This window comes from Cricetulus griseus (assembly GCF_003668045.3).
Source record: "Cricetulus griseus strain 17A/GY chromosome 1 unlocalized genomic scaffold, alternate assembly CriGri-PICRH-1.0 chr1_0, whole genome shotgun sequence".
In the NCBI taxonomy this organism is placed as follows: domain Eukaryota; kingdom Metazoa; phylum Chordata; class Mammalia; order Rodentia; family Cricetidae; genus Cricetulus; species Cricetulus griseus.
In genome coordinates this window covers 161417349-161438500 of record NW_023276806.1, presented here as the reverse complement: position 1 = coordinate 161438500, position 21152 = coordinate 161417349, and the positions used below count along the sequence as shown (strand labels likewise).

Sequence of the window (21152 nt, the reverse complement as noted above, 5' to 3'; positions counted from 1 at the left end):
CTAGGCGCTATTTTTAGGAGGTAAGACTCACAAGGGATTGAGAAAAAAACTTCATGAAATCTGAACTCCTCTTGGTGGCAGGCCCTAGAGAGATCACAAGAACAAGTCAAAAAGCACACCGAAGAGTAAGATGAAAAAGTTAAAGGGATCCAAGCTGGAAAGAAGGGGATAAAACAAAAAGATGAATTTTGTTCATCTGTTCTCTCATTCTCTGAGTTCTGGTGAGTGGTACCTACCATAGTTGGGGATGGGGGTGGGGCTGCTGAGAGTGTTAGAGATACAGCAGTGAGGACAGAGACTGAGTCTCTACTTACATTTCTATGGGGGGAAAAGATAGTAAACACAACAAATGAACAGCTATTGTGATGACAGGTATCAACAAAGGCATAGGTGAAAGTTAAACCAGAAGCAAAGAAATGATGGCTGACAGGGATAGAGAGTGGGAAGAGTGGGGAAGGAGGTGTTTCTGAACAAAGGCCTGGACTCAGTGAATGCCTTATGGATATTGGGGAAAGTGCATTTGAGAAGGAACAATGGCCCCAAGGCAGGCTTGATGTATTGAGAAAAAAGGAGACAAGAGGTCAGAGCACTGTGGGGGAGGAGAAAGGAGATAAACACTGTCTTGCACTGGTGAAATGGTATCTTTCCCAGAACTGAAGCCTTGTGATTGATGACCTCTGACTGCATAGTCCAATCCTGTTACAGAGTCCCTACAGTGCTCAAGGCAACCTCTATTTCTCAGAAGTACTTAAATAGAGTCATTCTGCACAGCCCTTGCAATCAGGAGTCTCACCTGAGGCTAACAGGCCTGGGATTCACAGTGAACCATGAAGAGGTTTTCTTTAAAAAAAAAAAAAAAAAAAAAAACCAAACCGAACCGAACCAAACCAAACCAGGGTCTCATTAGCCCTGTTAGCCTGGAGGGTGGCTTCAAACTCATGGAGACCTTCTTGCCTCTGTCTTCTGGGGTCTGGGATTGAAGGTGTCCACCACCATGCCCAGGAGAACTTTTCTTTCTTGTTTTTTTCCAGAGAAAATCTTAGCTGAAATTTGTACCCAAAACCTGTAAGACTAGGCACAAGCATAGAAAAATGACACAAGTCAGCTATGAGAACACAGTTTCCTCTCTCTCTCTTTCAGTTTTTTGTTGTTTGTTTGTTTTGAGACAGGGTTTCTCTGTGTAACAGCTCTGGCTGTCCTAGAACTTGCTCTGTAGACCAGGCTGACCTCAAACTCACAGAGATCTGCCTGCCTCTGCCTCCCAAGTGTTGGGATTAAAGCTGTGCACTGCCACTGACCCCAGGAAGAATTCAGTCTCTTAAACACAAGAGAGTTACTTCACTTCCATGGACAAATATGCTTTCTCTCACTTGTCATGATACAAGTCTTTAAAACTATCTTTAAATTGTGTGTGTGTGTGTGTGTGTGTGTGTGTGTGTGTGTGTGTGTGTGTGTGTGCATGCCATGGCATAAACCTGCCAAAGGATATCTTTGGAGGTCAGAGGACAGAGGACAACTTGTGGGAGTTGGATCTCTCCCTCTACTGTGTGGGACTCAGGCTCCATGGCAGGTACCGTCACACTCTGAGCCATTTCACTGGTTCTATTGAGTATGTTGGGGGCTCTCTTTTATTTCCCCACTATGGATAGACATTTAGGTATAGAAAATTATTTCTCCACCATTATGTAAAACCACAGGGGTTTCCCATAAAAAGCAGTTCAACTCATGTGCAGTGCTGGGGTGGTCACATAATGGGTGAGGCCTGTGGCCAATGGGAGGGCCATGTGCTGGCCAAGGAAGGCAGCTGCTACTCTACTTCTGCTGATGTTGTCTTGAGGGAATGGGGCCTCATGTTAACAGATCATATACTTGGGCAAGAGAGGGAGTTAATCTGGAAATATTGGGGGAATGAAATCTGTAGATTTTTAATCTTTCTGTTTATGAATGCTGGTGCACCTACCAGCCAATCTGAAGAAGTCAGCCCATGGCCATGTGGTTTGTGGTTTCTACATTTACAAGACTTTCTGAGAAAGCTTTGATTTAAATAGCATCAACAACCTCCACCCATCAATAAACACCTTTGTGGGAAAATCTGAGGGTATGGCCACCTGCTATGTTCTTAGGTCTCAGAAGTTTGAAGGCTGGCTTCTATCTACTTCACTTCTCCTGACTCCCAACCCTGGCTCAGGGCACTGAGTCCGGTGGTACCATCTTCTTCCCCTTCCTTCGCCCTCCAGTGAGTCCTCTGTTATGGGGATGGCACAAGTAGGCCATTATGAAAGGGATGTGGTATTAGGAAACCCCTGATGAAAAGTGGGAGATGCTTCTTAGCAGAGATAATAGCTCTTGTCTTTCTCTTCTTAGGACTCCTCCACTCTCTCCTCTGAATCCCTCCATATTTAGCCCAGCCACAGCATGAGACTGCCTTGGTTTACAGTTCCAGAAACCCAAACAAACCAGGTCAGGGAAAAATAAAGTCATCAGCTCCCTTACCCAAGAATCCAAGGGGAAGCACAGCTTCATGTGGGTTGGATGCCAAGGCCCAGGAATCTCTTTCTGTCCCTCAAGCCTCAGTTTTCTTTCCCCGTTGTCTTCATTCTTTTATGTGGCCTAAAATGGTTTGACCTTCTTGGTCATCATTGCTGTTTCTCCTGAAGCATTTATACTCAGTCTTGAAGACAAGGATCTAGTTGCCTGAGGGGGTTGTGACACTGGACAAGGCCTTGTGTCCCAGGGCATGAGTCACTCCTGTGGATAAACCAGGCTAACGTGTGTTCTAGAACAATGGACGGTGTAGGCAGAGCTAAGGGAGTCCATGAGAGCCCGAATAAAAGGATATCAAGTATTTTTAATGGGGAACACTCACGAATAACAGTAAGACAGACAGCCACCTCGGTGTTCCACCCAGGGGCACTGGAAGCTGTGATCAGATCTCTGACCACCACACATGAGAGGGAGAATGCACAGATGTGGGATTTGGAGAGGAGGGGGTAGTGGACACTTAAATGTGTATTTTCAGCCTACAAGTACATGAAACTCGTATCAGACTTAGTTGCCAAAGATCACCCATTGTTCACCCAACTTCTGTAAATTGATAGAAACCTGTCAATTCTAGTATTAACATATCCTCATTGCAGAACAAACATGTCCAGTTTGGTGTACTTTGAAGGGGTGTTCAGGTCCAGGCTATTCCTCAATGCAGGCAATGGAAGGAGCTCTTTAGTTTTGTGAACAGCATTTCCATCCCCTTGTGTGGAACTATAATAGGGATCTTGGCATAGTCAGTATCTTGCCCAACTGAACTGACATGTTCTTAAGCATCAGTAACAGAATGATATCATGTTTTGCTCTCCTATAAATTTTATTTATTTTAAAATTGTATTCTTTTTTATGTGTGGAGTGTTTTGCCTGTGTGCATGTCTGTGCATTGTGTTCATGCCTAATGACCTCAGAGGCCAGAAGAAGGCTTTGGATCCCCTGGAACTGGGGTTACAAATGGTTGGGAGCTGCCAGGTGGGTGCTGAGAATTGAACTTAAGTCCTTTACAGCCGGTACTCTTAAGCACTGTCCTATTTTCCAGCTGCAGCACCCTATAAATTTTCAAGTTGAACCAGAACTCCAGGGAATCAAACTCTATGAAGTTCTGGAGCAGCCACAGATGGGAGTTGGTGGTGAGAATGTGGGTGATCATTTCATGTAGGCAAAAGTAAGACAATCTTATCCACACAGAGGACAATCCAAACTCTCTGAAGGTAGAAGGATAAGAAATATGTGAAGTAACAACTACTCTGTAGAAAGAGTATGCTAAGCCACAAAGCTCTTTTCATGGATTATTTCAACTGTCACACCATCTTGTGGGGCAAGCAGTTGGCAGCATATTTCTTCAGTGGGGCACCAGGCATAACATCCCTGTGAGGCAGGCTCCATCATTCTCTTTGTGAGAGGTTAATTTTCCAAAGATCACATATGTAACAGGTTGAGGGTTCACACCTGGAAGTCACACCTTAAAGTCAAGTTGACAATGCATTCATTCATTCATTCCTACTTACATTCCTTAATCAGTGACATCCAATGCCTCCTACATGTTGAGGTGCTGAGACAGCAGTCATAGCTGTGAACAATGCAAGGAATAATAATTATAAAAAAGAACACTGAAGTTCACATTCTAGAAGAGAAGAAATACAGTAAGTTGGAAAGGTACATAAAACATAGCATAAGTTGGGTAAAGTGGCTCACACCTGTAATGCCTGTAGTTGAGGCAGGAGGATTCCTTTTAGTTTAAAGCCAGTTTGGGCTACACAGTGAAACCTTGTCTCAAAAAGACCCTTGTCCTTCCGAAATAAAACACCATAGATAGTGATCAGTGTTAGGGACAACACTGGAGCCCAGAAGAGGGGTGTGTGTGTGTGTGTGTGTGTGTGTGTGTGTGTGTATATGTGTGTATGTAAAATTTTGAATTGGGTGGCAAGTCTTGATAAGAAAGGGACATTAAATAAAGATCAAAAGAAATTGGGAGCATCCACACAGATAAATGAAAGAGCTCAAGAAGAGGAGACAACAAGACCAGAAGAAGGGGCAAGCATGAGCATGGAGTGTTTTCTAAATGACAAGGGGTCCAGTATGACTGAAGCTGACTGACTGGGGCTCAAAGCTCCAGGAAAGAAGATACAAAAGGCAAGTGGGAATGGATCTAATAAGACCTTGCAAATGATAGGACTTAGTCTTTTATTTGGGTGCCATGTAGTCATTTGGCTTGGGCCAGAGGAAAAGATGAAAAGACCCAGTTTCAACATATTTACTCCTGATTCTCTGTTAAGAGGCTGCAAAGGGGCAAGGAAGCCACTTAAGAGACATGACAATGACCTGGGCGGTTTGTCCTGGTGTGCACCAGAAGTGTGGCAAGCACTTCAAGTCTAAGTTTATTGTGAAATCAGAATGGAAAGATTGGCCAACAGGTGTGTATGAAAGCAATCAGTTGGGTGATGCGCTGAGGCTTTTGACCTGAGCGAATGAAACACTGGAATTGGTGGCATGAGAGACAGGGACGGTGCAAAGGAACAGTGTGTTTTTGTCCTGAGTGGGAGGGATCATCAGGGCTCAGTCTGGGATATTCAGTTGGAAATACCTATTAGACATCTCCAAAGGTGATGCTGAGGGACAGGGTGAGAGCTCAGGAGAGATGTCCTTCAATGCTGAAGTTCAAGGTCAATAAGATAGTCTGTACTTCAGGGAAATTGGCGACACTGATTTACAAGTGACTTTGACAAAATAATGACTATCAAAAACACTAGGTGAAAGAATGTCAGACTGTAAAATTCAGCCCTATTCTGTTATCCCCAAATACTTACTTCTCCTTTCTCCACTTTCCCTCCTGGTTTTGCCTTCGCGCAAATTGCATAATTGCATAATTTTGTTCTTCCCTTTTTGTTTGCCAGGATCTCATAGACATTTGCTACATGGTTTCAACAGTGTTTCTAGAGGATTAAAGAGGCTTAAAAAATGCTGAGCATGAAATATTCTAGAAACAGAAGTTGAAAAATCCTACATAGCTTGGTGTTCTGACAGTGAGCTGTGTGCCTGTGTGATCTTTGTGGACAGTCAGTCACCCCTTGTTGAGGTGACTGAGCTATGATGTGAACGATGGCAGTCTTCCCTGCACCGGATCAGGGAGAGACATTCTGGAAACCAGTCTGTGCAAAGACCCAGACGGCAAAAATGCAAAAATATCCCCTAAAGGTTTATGTGGATGAATACAGCTTCCTAACTAGTGATATTAATTTGGAATGTTGTAAATCTTTTAGGACAGTGGTTCTCAACCTTTGGGCCATGACCCCATTGTCAGCTCTCTGTCTCCAAAAATGCTTATGTAACAGTAAGCATCCACAACAGTATCAAAATTACAGTTATGAAGCAGCAACAAAATAACCTTATGGTTGGGGGGGTGTTCACTACAACATGAGGAACTGTATTAAAGGGCTGCGGCATTAGGAAGGTTGAGAACTTCTGTCTTAGGAGGTGGGGCTTCTGTAAGGAAGTCGGTTGCTGGAGTGGGGCCCTGGGGTGGTAGAAGTAACCAATTATTCCTGTATCCTGGCTCTCTTCTCCAGCAGACTGAGCCAGGAACTCCTGCCCCTGTGGAGGGAGTCCTTCAGCTCCCAGGCCTGTGTCCTGTAAACTGTGAGCCAAAATCAGTCTTTCCTCCCCTAAACTGCCTCAGCCAGGTCATAGCAATCAGTAAAGTAACACAGCCGGACTATTTATTCCAATTGACAATTAAATAGGAATTACTGTAATTTCCACACACACACACACACACACACACACACACACACACACACACACACTTTAGGAGTGCAGAAGCATAGGCACACACTTTCTCTGAGGTTCTCTACCAAGAAAAAAAAATCATCCATACAGAAAATGTTGGCCTTAGTGAACCCCAGACATTTTAGTGGTTTTAAAAGTTTAATTTGGGCCTCCAGCTACACTGAGACTCCATGGGGGATCTGATTTGGTCATCCATGTTAACCTTTCACCAACAACTTGCATCTAGCTTTTAATTTCACAGAAAAGGTTAGGGGTGTGAAGTTGGTGAGCACCCTGTGTGGTTACTCAACTGCTTTGCTCATGCTTTTTAAAACTTCAGGGGCTCCATCCTTCTTATCAAAGATTCCAAGAACATAGCCCTATGCATACGAATCTGTCGATGACAAAGCCCCTGGAAGCTGCGCTATGTCCCCTCATTTACCGTTCTGTCACGTGTATAGAATTACTTAAGAGAAAAAAATTACTGAGGATAAAAATTGGTCCAGGACTCTCGGCCTTGGAGATGGTTGGTTGTGTTTCCTTCCAGGGCCGGCAGGCGGGGCACCAGGCAAGGCTTGGGAACCGCGCCTCCCCCACCCTCTTGGCCTCCCTTGCCCAACTTCCCCACAGTCACAGCTTCAACTAAAAGTGGCCATTGACCTTTCAAGCTTTTGAGCAGTGATGCAACAGAATAGTATTTCAAACAAAAATGGTTATCGAAATTTTGAGTCCGATTTTCCCATGTGTTATTTATTTGTTTGTTTGTTTTTCTGTAAAAAGTAGGTCACATTTAAAGTGGGTCACGCTTCAGGACCCAGAGTGCCTGAATTGGGCTTGGAAGCCAGGTGGCCTCCGACAGAGTGCAAGGTGAGAGTCCCAATAGGAAGAGGTGCTGAGCTCCATCAGGATTCCCGGTCCCCGACTTTCCAGGGTATCACAGAGATAGACGCACCGGGCCCATCACCCCGCAACCCACCGGGGCACAGGTAAGGGCAACTCCTCTGTAGGCCAAGCAGGTGGGCCGGTGGACCTCTCGGAGCCTCCGGAAGGACACGTTGGAGTTGAGCGGAGAAGGAAGGGAGGAGCTGGGCAAGGCTGGTGCAGGGGACTACCCGCCCGAGCTCCAGGGGGAGGGATTGAGAGTAGTCCACTTGGTTTAAGGAGGCGCTGGTCTCTGCTTGCTCTCCGCCTTCTAGGTCACTGGCGGAGGGGACCGCCTCTGGTTCGCTTCCCGAAGCCCCCGGGAGTGGTCGTCGACCTGGACAGTAGCCTGCTTGCCCTGTCTCCGTGTGTCTTAGAGCGGGAGGGAGCGATTTCTGAGCCCGCCCTCCCTCCCCCGCCTCCCGCTTGTCAAAGCACCCAGTACGGCGGAGGGTCGCGTCTGGCAGGCCGGTGGTGGTGTGGGCGGCTGGGGAAAAGGTCCCCTCTTCCATGGCGGGCTGGAGAGAGGGGCTACTGCTATTCGTAGGGACCAAGGTGTTGAGCTGATGCGGATAGGGGCAGGCACTGGCCACCTAAAAGGCATTTGCTGGGGACATCTCCCACTTGTCTCCTAGGTGCAAGGTCAGAGGAGGGCGCAGTCCCAGGCTTCCACCCCGCAGCCACCGCCAGTACCCGCACCGGCTCGGCTCTCAAGCCGGCTCCCTTGAAGCCTGCGCATTAGCGCCCGAGCCTCTTTAAAGCGCTGGCGGGGGCTGCGGTCACGTGAGGCGGATTCCTGGAAAGTTCCTGGAAAGCGGCCTCCGCAGCGGCCGGGCGAGCGGGCGGGGCGCGAGGGGCGGGAGGCGGGGAGCAAGGGAGGGAGGGAGGCGCGTGGGGCTGGGAAGTCGCGCGCACACTCTGCTCCGGGGACAGACGTTTAACTCTTGCCAAGTCTCGCCGCCGCTGCGGCTCGCGGGCCTTGGGCTTCCCTTGAAGCATGAGCCTTCCCTCCCGCAGCCGCCAACGCTGCGCGGGGCGCGGACAGTGCGCGCCGGGGCTCCGGGCGTGCGGACTCCAGATCCCTTGTGTCCCGAGCCCGGAAGCTTGCGGCAGGTACTGCTCGCGAAGCCCGAAGGCTCCGCCCGGGGGACAGTGGCGGCGGGGAGGGGGGAGAGGGCGGCGGGGTGCGAGCGCTGGAGCGGGTGGACAGCCTGGGCTTCCTCAGTTTAGGGTTCCCGGGGAGAGTTCGAGTCGCTGCTCTGTCGCAATCGGACGCAACTGCCTCCTCTCCCGGGTTCATTCTCCGCCATGAGAAGTCTTCAGAGCCCCCACCCCCCAAACAACTGCTATCCAAATTTATAATCCTAATAACCTGATCTCCCGCTCCTCCCCGCCAGCCTCCGCCCTTGCTCCCCACCCCACCCCTTCTCTTTCGACCATCTCCACCACAGCTGGAGGGAAACCCGGCACTAGCGAGCAGGGGTGTCAGCCTGGGGTGGCGAGGGGTGGGGGAGCCGGGCGACGATCCCTGGGATTTTTGTCTGCCTTTGGCTCAGCAGAGTCTGGCTGCTTCTACCGAACGCAGAGCCGGTTGCACCCCCAGGCATCTGGTTCTTGAAATAAACGTCAAGGGAGAACTCAGACGGGCATCCCTCCTTTCCCCGGCTCCCCCCTCCCTGCCCCCGCCCCATGTCCGCTGGGGAGGCTTCCTGGTGCGGAGGCGGCTGTCGCCGCTGCGGAGGTAAGACCTCGGTGCCGGTTGATGGCACGTCCCGCTGCGCTCGCTGCTGCGGGCTCAACCCTGGCCTCATCTGGAGCTCGGGCGGGGGCTGCCCGCTCGGGCCGATTCCTCGATAGCGCCCGCGGCGGCAGCTGCAGGAGCAGCGTTCCGCGTTTCGGAACGACCGCCACTGCGACGCCCCCACCCCGTCCTTGTCCGGAGCGTGCTCCGGGAAGCCGCAGGAGTGGGGCCGAGGCCGCGTCTGCGGCGGGGATGCAGCGGCTGGCGCAACGCTAGCGCACCGCAGCACCCTCGGCTGGCGACCCAGGAGCCCTGCGGCGCTTTAGGGCGTGGAACCAGGTTTTGCCGGATGCATCCTCCCAAGGGCCCTGGGGCTGCTCCAAACGTAGCATGATAATGCCAAGTGCAGAGAACTGCCATGTTGTTTGCATTTATTATGTTTTTTCCAGACTTGCCCATGACAAAGGCCTATCCCGACCCGCAGGTGACTGTTTCCTAAGCTGCCTGTGTGTGATTCCAGCATAGTTCTTGGGCGGGAAAACACCTTGTTTCCCCTCACCCTGTCTCCCACCTCACCCCTTCTCTCAGGCCAACTCTAGTGTCTTGCGCCTCTGCTCTCTTTTTACTCTTCTTTCCCCCAGAGCTGGGCAGGGCGTTAACTGGATGCTTGGGGTTAAATGGTACAGAAGCACGCAGGCGGAGGAGTCCCTGGGATTTTCCACGTGTCTGTTTCCCCACCCCCACCTCGGCCCTAGGGGTCCATTCCAGACTGACCCAATCTCTGCCCATTGTCTCTTCACAGGCGATCTGTCGGTGACCGTGACTGTGAGAGACTTTGCCACACCAATCTGCCGGAATTTGGAGAGAAGGAACCAGCTGCTTCCAATCCCCCGCGCCTCTGCCACCATTTCGGACACCCCGCAGAGACTCGTTTTGGGATACCTTGTGACTTCCAAGGAGGACTCGAGGTCCGCTGGCCCCAGCTCGGGCGACCACCTGTCTCTGGCGTGTTGATTCATCTCCCATGACCCTGCGGTGCCTGGAGCCCTCCGGGAATGGCGCGGACAGGACGCGGAGCCAGTGGGGGACCGCGGGGTCGGCGGAGGAGCAGTCCCCAGAGGCGGCGCGTCTGGCTAAGGCCCTGCGCGAGCTCAGTCAAACAGGTAGGAAGCTGGCGGCTGGCGAGGAGTGCGAGTGCGAGACGGGGCGCCTCCCCCAAGGCGGTGGTAGAGAGCGCGGCTGGGACGCGGGCAGAGCTGGTTATCACTGAAAGCGATGGAACTATGTCTCCTCGCGTCCGGTCCCGGCTCCAGAGCCGGGGAACCGCAGGGAGGGATGCCCGCCGGCTCGGCGGGATCTTAGGTGACGACAAAAGCAAAGTGGAGGAACGCTGGGGCTTGGGCGGAGGACAGCGCGAGCTGGACTCCTTGGGAATGGTCTCCCGGTGCGGTGACCCTGGGCTGCTTTCGGCCGGGGTTCCGGCTTAGACGCTTCGGCTCGCACCGGTGTGGGAGTCAAGCAGCCGGCGCCTCCCTTAAACGCAGGGCGAGCGGGCGGCCCGTGGGCTGTGCTGCCTCCTGGCTGGGCTGCGTGCGCTCCCGGGCTCAGCCGCCGCCGCAGCCCGGGACGGTGGCGGCCAAGTTTGGAGACAGACAGTCTGCGTGGAGCGCAGCTGCGGGGTAGCATGGCCGAGAGCGGCCAGCAAGGGCCTTGCCCAAGACGGCCTCCAGGTACCCCTTGTCTCGGGCGACACTCTACGCAGTGCGGAAACGGCTCCCAGAATCAGAAGGAAAAGAAAAGAAAAAGTATATATACATATTATTTTTCTCCCGAAAACAATTCTTGTTTGTCACGAGGCAAGACAACTTTTGGTAGCAGTAGGGGCTGGGGAAGAGAGGGAAAGTTCCAGTCTTTTCTCTCTGTCCCCGGCTTTCCCTCCTCGGGAAAGTTTCCCGGGTATATTATATATTGGCGATGTGTGTGCGTGACGGGGGTGACGGCCGAAATGGAGGGCACATTGTTCAAACTTATTAAATGAAGTGTCTTGTGTCACTTTTGTAAGCGAGATTCTGGATATGACCAAGACAATCAAATAGAGATTTCAGAGAACTGGGGTTGTAATACAGTTTGAACTAGGGCAAAGTCCAAAAGAATATAGTGAAGATTGTAAACTTCAAGTGCCAGGTATCTGTGCTCTCTCTTTCCCCCAAACGTTGCTAGTTTTAATCAAAGCAGTCAACAGTAATGCTGTCTAAGGCTTTTTCAAAAAGAGGGTCAACATTACAAGTTCTTTGGGAGCAGGTCTGAGGGCGGGGTGGGGGTGGGTGGGTACCAACCACTCAAAAAACTTACTTTTGATTTGATTGGAAATATTGGAGATAAGTTTTCTTTTGTCTCAATTAAACTATATTGAAAGTATCATTTTTCTCCTTAGTTAGTATGTCTATCATATTGCAAAAGTTCTTTTGTCTCATTAGAAGAAAATCTTAACACAGTTTAAAGAAGAGCTACAGAAAATCATTTAGAAAAGAAAAAATATTGGCTTACAGTTGTGCCTAGAATGGACTTAAGTTATTATTAAATACCTACCAAAAGATTTGTGATAGTCCCTGGTACACTTTCAGTCACAGGCATTTTTAAAAAGTAGGTAAAACAAGAAAAATGAGTTGAGCATGGTGGTGCAGGCCTGTAAACCCCACGACTTGGGAGGAGGATGCAGAAGAACCAGAAGTTCAAGGTTATTCTTGGCTAACAAAGTAAAACTGAGGCCAGCCTGTGCTACATGAGGCTCTGTCTCAAACAAAACAACTAGAAAAAATCACTGCCAAGTACAGGCCGTATTCTAAAAACCCTTATAATAACTGTTTCATTTTCTTTTCTTTTTTCTTTTTGAATGAAAACCCCCCAGGATGGTACTGGGGAAGTATGACTGTTAATGAAGCCAAAGAGAAATTAAAAGAGGCTCCAGAAGGAACTTTCTTGATTAGAGATAGTTCGCACTCAGACTACCTACTAACTATATCTGTTAAGACGTCAGCTGGACCGACTAACCTGCGGATTGAGTACCAAGATGGGAAATTCCGATTGGATTCTATCATATGTGTCAAGTCCAAGCTCAAACAATTTGACAGTGTGGTTCATCTGATTGACTTCTATGTTCAGATGTGCAAGGATAAACGGACAGGCCCAGAGGCTCCCCGGAACGGGACTGTCCACTTGTATCTGACCAAACCTCTGTACACTACAGCACCCTCTCTGCAGCACTTCTGTCGACTTGCCATTAACAAATGTACCGGTGCCATCTGGGGACTGCCTTTACCAACAAGACTAAAAGATTACTTGGAAGAATATAAATTCCAGGTATAAGTGTCTCCCTCCTTTGAACACTTGCCTCATGCAGCTATGTAAATGAGAACCCAGAGGCCCTTCTCTGGATAATGGCGCAGAATTCTTTATTAAGAGCAACTGAGCTCAATCTAATTTAAAGGTGTGAAGAAGAAGTAGCTAGGTATTTTTTCAATCCCCCTAAGTAGTTTCAGCTGAGTGATGCCTCCTTTCCTATGGCTGATCAAGAACAAATGGCCCTTTAAAAATAAAAAAATAAAAAATGTCCCAAGTAAAGGCGAGGGAAAACTGCTATCAGAATGACTTGCCTTTTTTTGGGTTCCTATGCACGGGGTCAGAAAGTCCAAGCTCCATAGGAGAGACAGTTCCGTGAGGATTACTGAAGGAGGAAAAGACCCTGGCTGACCCAGGCTTAGCTCCACTTCTAGATGCCTGGTGATCAGTCTGTGTTAGAACATGGTATGTTTTGCATTCTGATGTATCTAGTATGAGTTATGTTAAACAGGTCATGCTTGTATCTACCCCTCATTTTATGCAATTAACCAAATCAACCAAAAATTAGTCACCATGAGATCCTGTATTTGTCTTTTTACTACATGTAATGAACTCTCCCGTGAACGAGTACTGTAGTAAAATCCATTTCAAGGCAGCCTTACTTACAGAAACATTTCAAACTGGTGCAAACAGAAAAGACTTCTCTCTTTTCCTTTAAGGCTAAAGACAAGAATGTCATGCTATACAGGTGCAACTCAATCCTCAATAATAAAACCCAATGTAGATAGAGACATTTTACTCCTTGAAGTAGCTGTGAGTCCTAACCTATTGCCATTGATTTTTGGAAATGGTTCCAGAAGTTTCCGAGTTGTCCTTGAATTGTCTGACCACGGACATCAACAGCTGTCTCCCTTCTACCATGTAGAATACTGACTTACTTTTCTTCCAGATATAGGGGGTACCTGCCTGTTTTTCAAAGTGTTTATTTACTGCTGTTACTATTTGATTAGAATGTATTAAATAATAAAAAAAAAAAACCTCTGACTTTTACAAGTTGCATTTATTACTTTGAGTTATGGATGTACATTTCCATGGTAATAAAAAGTTGTTGTAAAAACTTGTATCAAGTGAAGTAAACTAAGCAATCAGCACAGGGTAGAACATTAACTCGCTGTCCTCCAAATAAGGGCTGCACCTGCGCTTCGTGTTTTAGAGAGTGTAGTTTACCGACTAGGAATTGTCAGAAAGTCTGGTCCTGTGCAAGTTGGACAGGCGTAATCCTCATGTTTTTCATGTTTTCAGAAGGAATGGTTTAGCAACGATTGAAATTATGTCATGGTCTGATCTTTTAGCAAGTTGAGCAGTTACAATACTAAATAAAAAACGACCAGTCTTATGGCCACTTTCTTTTGGTCACAAGGTCTCATGACTGCTGCAAATGTGTCATCTTTTCTGGAATCTAGACATGTATTCTTGCCACCCTTTACATTTTCCCTGCCAACCCATGAGACTACAGTGTTCCAGGTGAAATGTGAACCTGTCGTACCGGGTATACACTCTGAGTGAATAGAAAATTATCAAGTGCAGAATAATAGAGCTTGATTCTCTCTCGTATCTTACCTTGCCGTTTTTGAAATTCCCAAACAGTTTTAACACCTGGAAGGAATTAGTAAGCCTATCCAAACATGAAGGATTGCTGGGTGTGGCTTAGGAAGAGCCTCTGTGGTTAATATTTCAACGAGAGCTAGTTTTACCGTGTCTGGTTCATGGTGGGCAATAACCTTTTCATTTAGGATATTTAGATGCTGTGTTTTTCTTCAGGACTCCCTTTTACATACGGACATTTCTCTGGTAGAATGCTTGAGCCCTGGCAGATCTCTCATACAAACAGTAGCAAGGGGCTTTGTGGAATTCCTTCACAGGTCCCCTGCAGTCGGAAGGCATGAGTACCTGTGGAGTTATGACAAGTTCCATATTATTGCAGCAAGTGACCTGCAGATGGGGACAGTCCAGACTTCTCTGCATTAGGCTGTGAAACGGATCGTTTTATTTTTCCAGTCCTCCCGATTCTAAGGAAGTTGATGTGCTTTATAGTTTCTAATATTTATTTATTGAGTTCCTTGTGTGCCAGGCTCTTAGTCAGTACTTTATCCATATCATCTCATTTAATCCTCACAAGGGCTAAAAGAACAAAGTACAGTACTTATGGGAGGTGACAATTTCTACAGTGATCCAGGTAACCAGTTAGAGCAGGCTGTATAGCAACCCTCAGCCTTTTTACCGTTGCCTCAACCAGACTAGTATAGCTGGATTAGCTGGCGTTGTGCTTTGGTTTGTTTGTTTGTTTGTTTGTTTGTTTTGAGACAGGATTTCTCTGTGTAGCTTTGGAACTTGTCCTGGACCTCGATCTGTAGACTAGGCTGGTCTTGAACTCAGAGGTCTGCCTGCCTCTGCTTCCCAAGTGCAAGGACTAAAGGCGTGCACCACCACTGCCCGGCTTTCTAGTCAATCTTTTTAAAAAAAATTGTAGGAATTTTTTATTTGTCCATATGCATGTGCATAGCATATATGTACACATGTGCCATGTCATATATGTGGAAGATAAGGACAACCAGCAGGAGTCTGCTCTCTTTTGGCTGTGCGGGTCCCTGGCAAGCACCTTACCACTGACTGAGACTTTGCTAGTCCTCTGGTCCATCTTGTCATAGCTTTTTCCTTGAACACCCCTGAAGGAGGAGCTCATAATAAGTGGTGAAGGGGAGCTGGGCATTGGTGCATGCCTTTAAATCCCAGCACTCCGGAGGCAGAGGCAGGATCTCTGTGAGTTTGAGACCAGCCTGGTTGGTCTACAAGAGCTAGTTCAGGACAGCCTCCAAAACAATACAGAGAAACCTTGTCTTGAAAAACCAAAAAAAAAAAAAAAAAAAAAAAAAAAAAAAATGGTGAAGGGGTAAGAGGGGAGGAAGTTTGCCCCTTTAGTGGGTAGCTGCTAAATGATGCTAGTTACCATTGATTGCCCCATTTCACATCCAGTAAAACAAACAACACATTCACCTAAATTATCCTCAACAGAGGCTGCAAAAATTTTCAGAGTTCCCTTTCTATGTGGGGCAGTGTGACATATTAGTAAGGCTATTTATTATTGCTATTCTAATTATTACTGTTGTTGTGGGATGTCCTGTGCAGGGTTTGTATATATCCACCCTCCCACCCCCCTCCAGACTTAAATGGCTGCTCTGAGTGAGAGAGGTGAGTGCCATCCCTCTTACAGTGGGTGATGACAACAGCTTTTTAGGGACAGTACTCTGGCTTGTATGAGCTTAGAGGGCCTGCTTTGTGTTGTCAGTATGAAAGTTTGGCTTCGTCGTTAATTACATAATCCTAATAGGTGATAGAAAGGGACTGTTGGTTGTTCCGTGATGTTTATTTTCTTGGGAAGGGTTTCCCCTGCTTTTAAAAAATTGTACCCTGTTTGGTGGATGGTAGGAGACAGAGACGTCATCAAGTAATCCAAGGGATGGAATGTCCTGAAAGCAGACTGTGCCCTTCTGGTTGTGGGTTTGGGCACAGGGCAGGAGGGGGTGAGTGGCTGTGGCTCTAACAGCTGGGCTGAAGCCTCCCTGGCTTCCAGTAGTCTTGTCCATCTTCGGGTCCTTTCTACCCTCCTAGTGAAGGAATGTGGCTCTGAGCCTGTCCCTTCCTTAGAGGCCTGTGTTCTCTTCTTCCAGTTGTTAACTCTCTAGAAGCCTGATGTTACACACTATTTGGATCACATAGATTAGGTCCCTTGTACTGCCAGAACTTCCAGATTCATAGATTAGATTTCTGCCCCTGCCACGGGCAGCAAACAGGAGACGCATAGACTTCTTGGGTTCTGTAGCAACTAACACTGTACACATCTACCCTTGGTTAAAAGTGCTCTTCTCTGCTACAGTTAATGCAATTCAAAATTTTCTTCCTCTGACATGTAAAATCAGGCTTTGGAATAACATCACAGTGAGATACTTTCAATTCTTGGCTCTTTCTGCCTCACTCTCAAAAATTATCTACTCTACTGGATTTCAACATGCCTTGATCCACTGTAGTATTTTGCATTAATTTGAAATTCTCTCTGTGTGTGTGTGTGTGTGTGTGTGTGTGTGTGTGTGTGTGTGTGTGTATGTGTGTGTGTGGTGTGTGTGTGTGTGTGTGTGTGTGTGTGTGTGTGTGTGTGTGTGTAATTTTGGAGATTGAACATAGGACTTTCCTCAGTGCTTGAGCCACATCTCCAGTCCATTTCCATGTTTCTAATCTGTTTGCTGTTTTAAAATCGATGCTCTCTCATCCATGCTGTCCAGTGGTTTCCTGATGCCTCTGCCACTCCCACTCACATCCATGTGCCAGGAGACTGCTTTTCTGTGCTCCAGTAGAGTCTGTGTTGGCTCTTGTCCCCTCTTGGGCACAGTTCCTGCCTTACTTCTTCATTTTCTTATCACAGTGCTGTCCTTTTTTAACCCATTAGATAAATCCTTGGTGACTGTATTATGGGCCAGTGAAAGAGAGAAACAGTCGCTACTTGGGTTAGGTAATTGACAGATTTAGGATCCCCAGCATTAAGTCTGTCTGTCAGGATTTAAAACCAAAGCTAGTCCCCAATACCACACTTAACACTTTTTTTTTTTTACCTTGTTTATTTAAGTAATCAGAGGCTCCTGTCCCACTAGTTTACTACGCTCTGTTGGGAAGGAAGGAAGGAAGGAAGAGGGCCCTTCTTGAGTTTGTTGCTGAGAGTGATCCTTCTAACTTTGGCTCGTTCATCTTCACTGGTTTTTAAAGATTTTTTTCCCCAGTTTTTCTTCTGTGTGGGTTCAGTCTAAGTCATTTTATCTCACACTCAGCATAAGTGACAGCTGTTGCTAGAGTCAGCCTCTAAAAGCCTCATTGTCCCAAATACTTGGCTAGTTGGTCAGCTGAAGCAGAGGCGAGCCGTCTTCCTGCCCCTTCCCCAGCTCCTGTCCATAAGGGAGGTCAGATCTGCCAAGTGCTGTCACGGGGATGGGGACTCGCTCACTTCAATAAACATTTACTGAGCCATAAAAATAAAACGACTTTTATAGACAACTCTCACTTGAGCTCCATCCTTCACTTAGAGAAACGGCATTGCCCTAGAGCAGGGGCACATTTGCAGATAGATTACAGCACTTCTGTGGCCTCATCTCTGTTAGGAACAGAGGGAAGGGAGAACCAAGGCAGAGTCTTGGGGAGAGCTAAGAAAATTATGCCAGCTGCCTCTCTCTCTGTCAAAGCGTGCATTCCTCCCAGGGAGCCCCTTTGCTGCAGTGAAACGAGACATGTTTGCTAGTTAAATCATCACAGGCCTTCATAGATTTTCCTAGATTGTCCCAGTTTCCAGTGGTGTTAAGATAAAAAGATAGCCTTTTTGCCAAACGGTTTTCCCCTTCTGTTCATCTGGCTGCACCTTTCCTGTTTAGATCTTTATCTTGTGTTGCTGTGATCTTCGTGTTTCAGGAAAACCATCTCCCTGTTGTTTCTGCCCAGGGAAGTTACTTTCCTATTTTAACTTCTGCCACCTCGATGATGTCACTCTCTGAGGTTTCCAGCACGGCTTCTTTTCTCTGCATTTCTAGGTAGTAAACATTAATCCTGGATTTGGTCAGAAAGTGTGCTTGCGTTTTGCAAACCCTTTATTTGCTTATCTGTTCTCGATTGTCTGTAGTAATAAAGGGTGGAGAAAGTGGGGGTAAGAAAAACCCATGAAAATAGCCAGGCGGTAGTTCTCAACAGTTCCTGCTTCCTCTCCATTCATTCTGCAGAGAAATGGCTTCTTACTCTCCCTGTCCTTCTTTTTAAGGGTATTGATAGCAGCCAAAGAACTGGAGAAAGTAAAGGGATGAAGCCTCACTGGTGTGGTGAGGGGGCTCTCTTAAGCTGTCACTAGGTACTCTGTTAGCTCTCCTAGAATTATGACCAACTCATTTCTGTCGTCCTTTATACCAACCCTAGTTCTGTAGGTGGGGTAGGAGTGAGGAATTTTGAGAGAAAAATTCTCCTGTGGCAGAGTCTTAGGTATCCCGATGCTCCTGCTGCCACCTTCCAGGTGCTGGGATTGCAGGTAAGTGCCATCAGGTCTGGTTGGTTCAGTGAAACCAGGAGTGGCTGGGAGTGAAAATAGGGCTTCCTATACCAAAGGAGCTATTTTCTCAGAAACTGGAGTCATCTTATTAGAAACTGCATTCCATCTTTATATTGGGCAATGTTACCTTGTACCAGTGGGCCAGCCACTTTATGACTCGGCTTCTTTCCCTCATCACTCAGTGCTATCTGTTACCTGAGTTTAGAGTTGGGAAGAATATCTTATTTTTATTCACGTGTGTGTATGTGTATCTGTGTGTGCCTGGCTACCCAAGAAAGGCCAGATTGTAAGTGTGAGCCACCATATATGGTTGCTGGGAACTGAGCTCAGGTCCTCTGGAAGAGCAAGCAAATGCTCATGCTGTCTGAGCCGTCTTTCCAGCCCCCATCTTCAAAGTCTTGTGACACATATATATACTCCCTCAGGTCTAATAAATCAGGGTTTATTCTTTGGTTTCTATTTATATTCATTTATTCCATAACTTCCCCTCCAACCTTCTTCCTCACCTGAGGGCCTCCCTGCCTCTCTCCTCCCTGGCAACATTTATTGGGCCCTGTTGTATTATCTATAAGGAACCCAGAGAAGAGTAATACTCTCACATTAAAGGAGTCCTTTTACCTTGTGGGTAGAGATGGGGAAGGTAGGATTTGTGTTTATTCAATAGTTTGATCTGCCCATGCCGAGTGGCACCATTCCATTTTATCTCCACAACCTGGGAAGGCATTTATATACTCCTTTTATTGTAAGTACAATGGAAGCTCGAAGATGGAAAACACATTGCCCAGTAGTTGTGACCAGAGATTTTAACATGTATGCAGAAATAGAGCCATAATAGTTACTGTGTGGACAGTGCCTCAACCTGCCTTGAAGGGGCACTTCCCTAGGGAAGGCCTCTGAGTGGGTACCTTAATACCTAATACTTAGGTGTTAATACTTCAGTGCTAAGGCAGGAAGGGGTCTTCACATGAGGTATATATCTTCAGTGTAAAAGATCTTCTGGTCATGGGGTTGAAGAGGGTAGAGTCAAGGCTTGTGGGGACGTGCTGTCAGAGTTGGGATCGACCTTGATGAGAATTTTAGATGAATCCCGAGGGCAGTAGGGAACTGATAAAGAGCCTCTAGTTCTTCTCCTTTTCCTTTTCCTCCTCTTTCAGACTGTTCCAATAGGGTTTCTGTATTGTTACCAAATAATCACTGCTCACAGAAAGGGGTTCACTGTGATATTTTAATCTGCATATATAATACAGCTGATAATATCTTACCCCTTTCTCCTCTCTTGGTCTGATATAAAGCTCTTTAAATGAGAGACCAACTGACTTTGGCTGTGCTGGGTTCTGCCCTGGAATCCCTAAGGGGTGGATGTACAATCAGGAGAGTGGACTTGAGAGTGACGGGTATGTGGCAGACAAGAAGTCAGTAGGTACCCATCAGGAGTGGAGATGTGCCAACCACTTTGCTTGCTACCAGGCTCAGGTTTGTACCAGAGCTTGGAGGTTTGGGTCTGCCAGCTTTCCATTTGATACTGGCTTCCACTGTGGGCAAGCTGGGAAAGCAGGAAAGCAGGGTGGATGCCATTCTGAACTGGGACTGGAAAGACATAGAGACTGTTTCTATTTACTTGCTTTGTCTGAGACCAGACTTTGAACTTCTTAAGAGTCTCAGTTACTACATTTGTAACATGCAGAGTTGAAGTCCTGATGGTTTTCAGTGAGCACGCTGTGGGGTGGAAAGACACAGGAGGCAAACTCCACATTTTGTTGGAGCCTCAGGTTGACATAGTTTTAGCACAAATTTTACTTTTCTACTATAATAAACCCTGATTTATTTGGGGGAAATTCTCTGATGTATACATATATCTCCATAGTCAGAGTTAGTAGACTCTGTTTTTAGCTGGGTAAGAAGAATTTTGTGTTTTTCTCTGAACTGTGGATCTGTGAGCCCTGGTGTGTATTCAGAGTTTAGACATGGGTTTTTAGATCTTGGTTGTGATGGAGGAGGCTTAGCCTACTAACCCTGAAGGTGAATTTCCCTCATGGAGGGACACAGAGGGCTGTCTTTACTGCTCTCTGGTCTCTTTGAAAAAAGCTGGGCAGAGGACAATTTCTCCAGTTCTAGATTATTCTTCGATTGTTCCTTAAAGGGGAGATGGTTATTGAACTTGGTGTTCATGTGTCAAGCAATTTGTTACAAAAGTTATGAAAACACCACCACCACAACCATGTAACATATTAAGGAGATCCTTAGATTCTTTGGTAAAGCTAAAAGAATTTCTCTTTTTCCTCATCACCAACCCCTGAGCTTTGCTCATGCTAGGCAAGTGTTTTACTGCCAAGCCACACCTTAACCACACTGAAATCAGTGTTGAGTGTGAGCATTCTTGCCAGTCTATCCATCTTAGATAACTTTTATTTTTATCATGGATGTGTATATGGGCACATGAGTACATGTGCCTGTGGGGACCAGAAGAAGACTTCAGCTCACCTGGAACTGGAGTTACAACTTGATACGGGTGCTGGGAATTGAACTCTGGTTCTGTTCCTCAGCAAAAGAGCAGCAAGCATTCTTAGCTACTGAGCCATCTCTCTGGTCCATAGCCATCTTTTAGATTTGCTCTTCTACTCATCTTTTTTATTTGATCTTCAACTGATGCTTTGGTCTTGGTCAGCCTCCTACGGAGCTGGCACTATAGGTATGCACATCATGCATGGTTGC

At 47.0% G+C, this 21152-nt stretch overlaps 1 protein-coding gene across 4 annotated transcripts in view; it reads left to right on the top strand.

Moving 5' to 3' along the window:
• The first annotated feature begins 7156 nt into the window (after window positions 1–7156).
• The window catches only part of Cradd (CASP2 and RIPK1 domain containing adaptor with death domain), a 259171-nt gene continuing 245175 nt past the window's right edge, over window positions 7157–21152 (top strand). The window contains exons 1-2 of one of the 4 annotated variants that reach the window (XM_027392661.2): window positions 7157–7292; window positions 9771–10131. In XM_027392661.2, the coding sequence (XP_027248462.1) occupies window positions 10024–10131 (108 nt within the window). In that variant the 5' untranslated portion in view covers window positions 7157–7292; window positions 9771–10023. Of the gene's footprint in view, window positions 7293–8117; window positions 8341–8470; window positions 8969–9199; window positions 9453–9770; window positions 10132–21152 lie in introns of those variants that run through there. The other 3 variants (XM_027392659.2, XM_027392660.2, XM_027392662.2) reach the window with 3 other exon arrangements.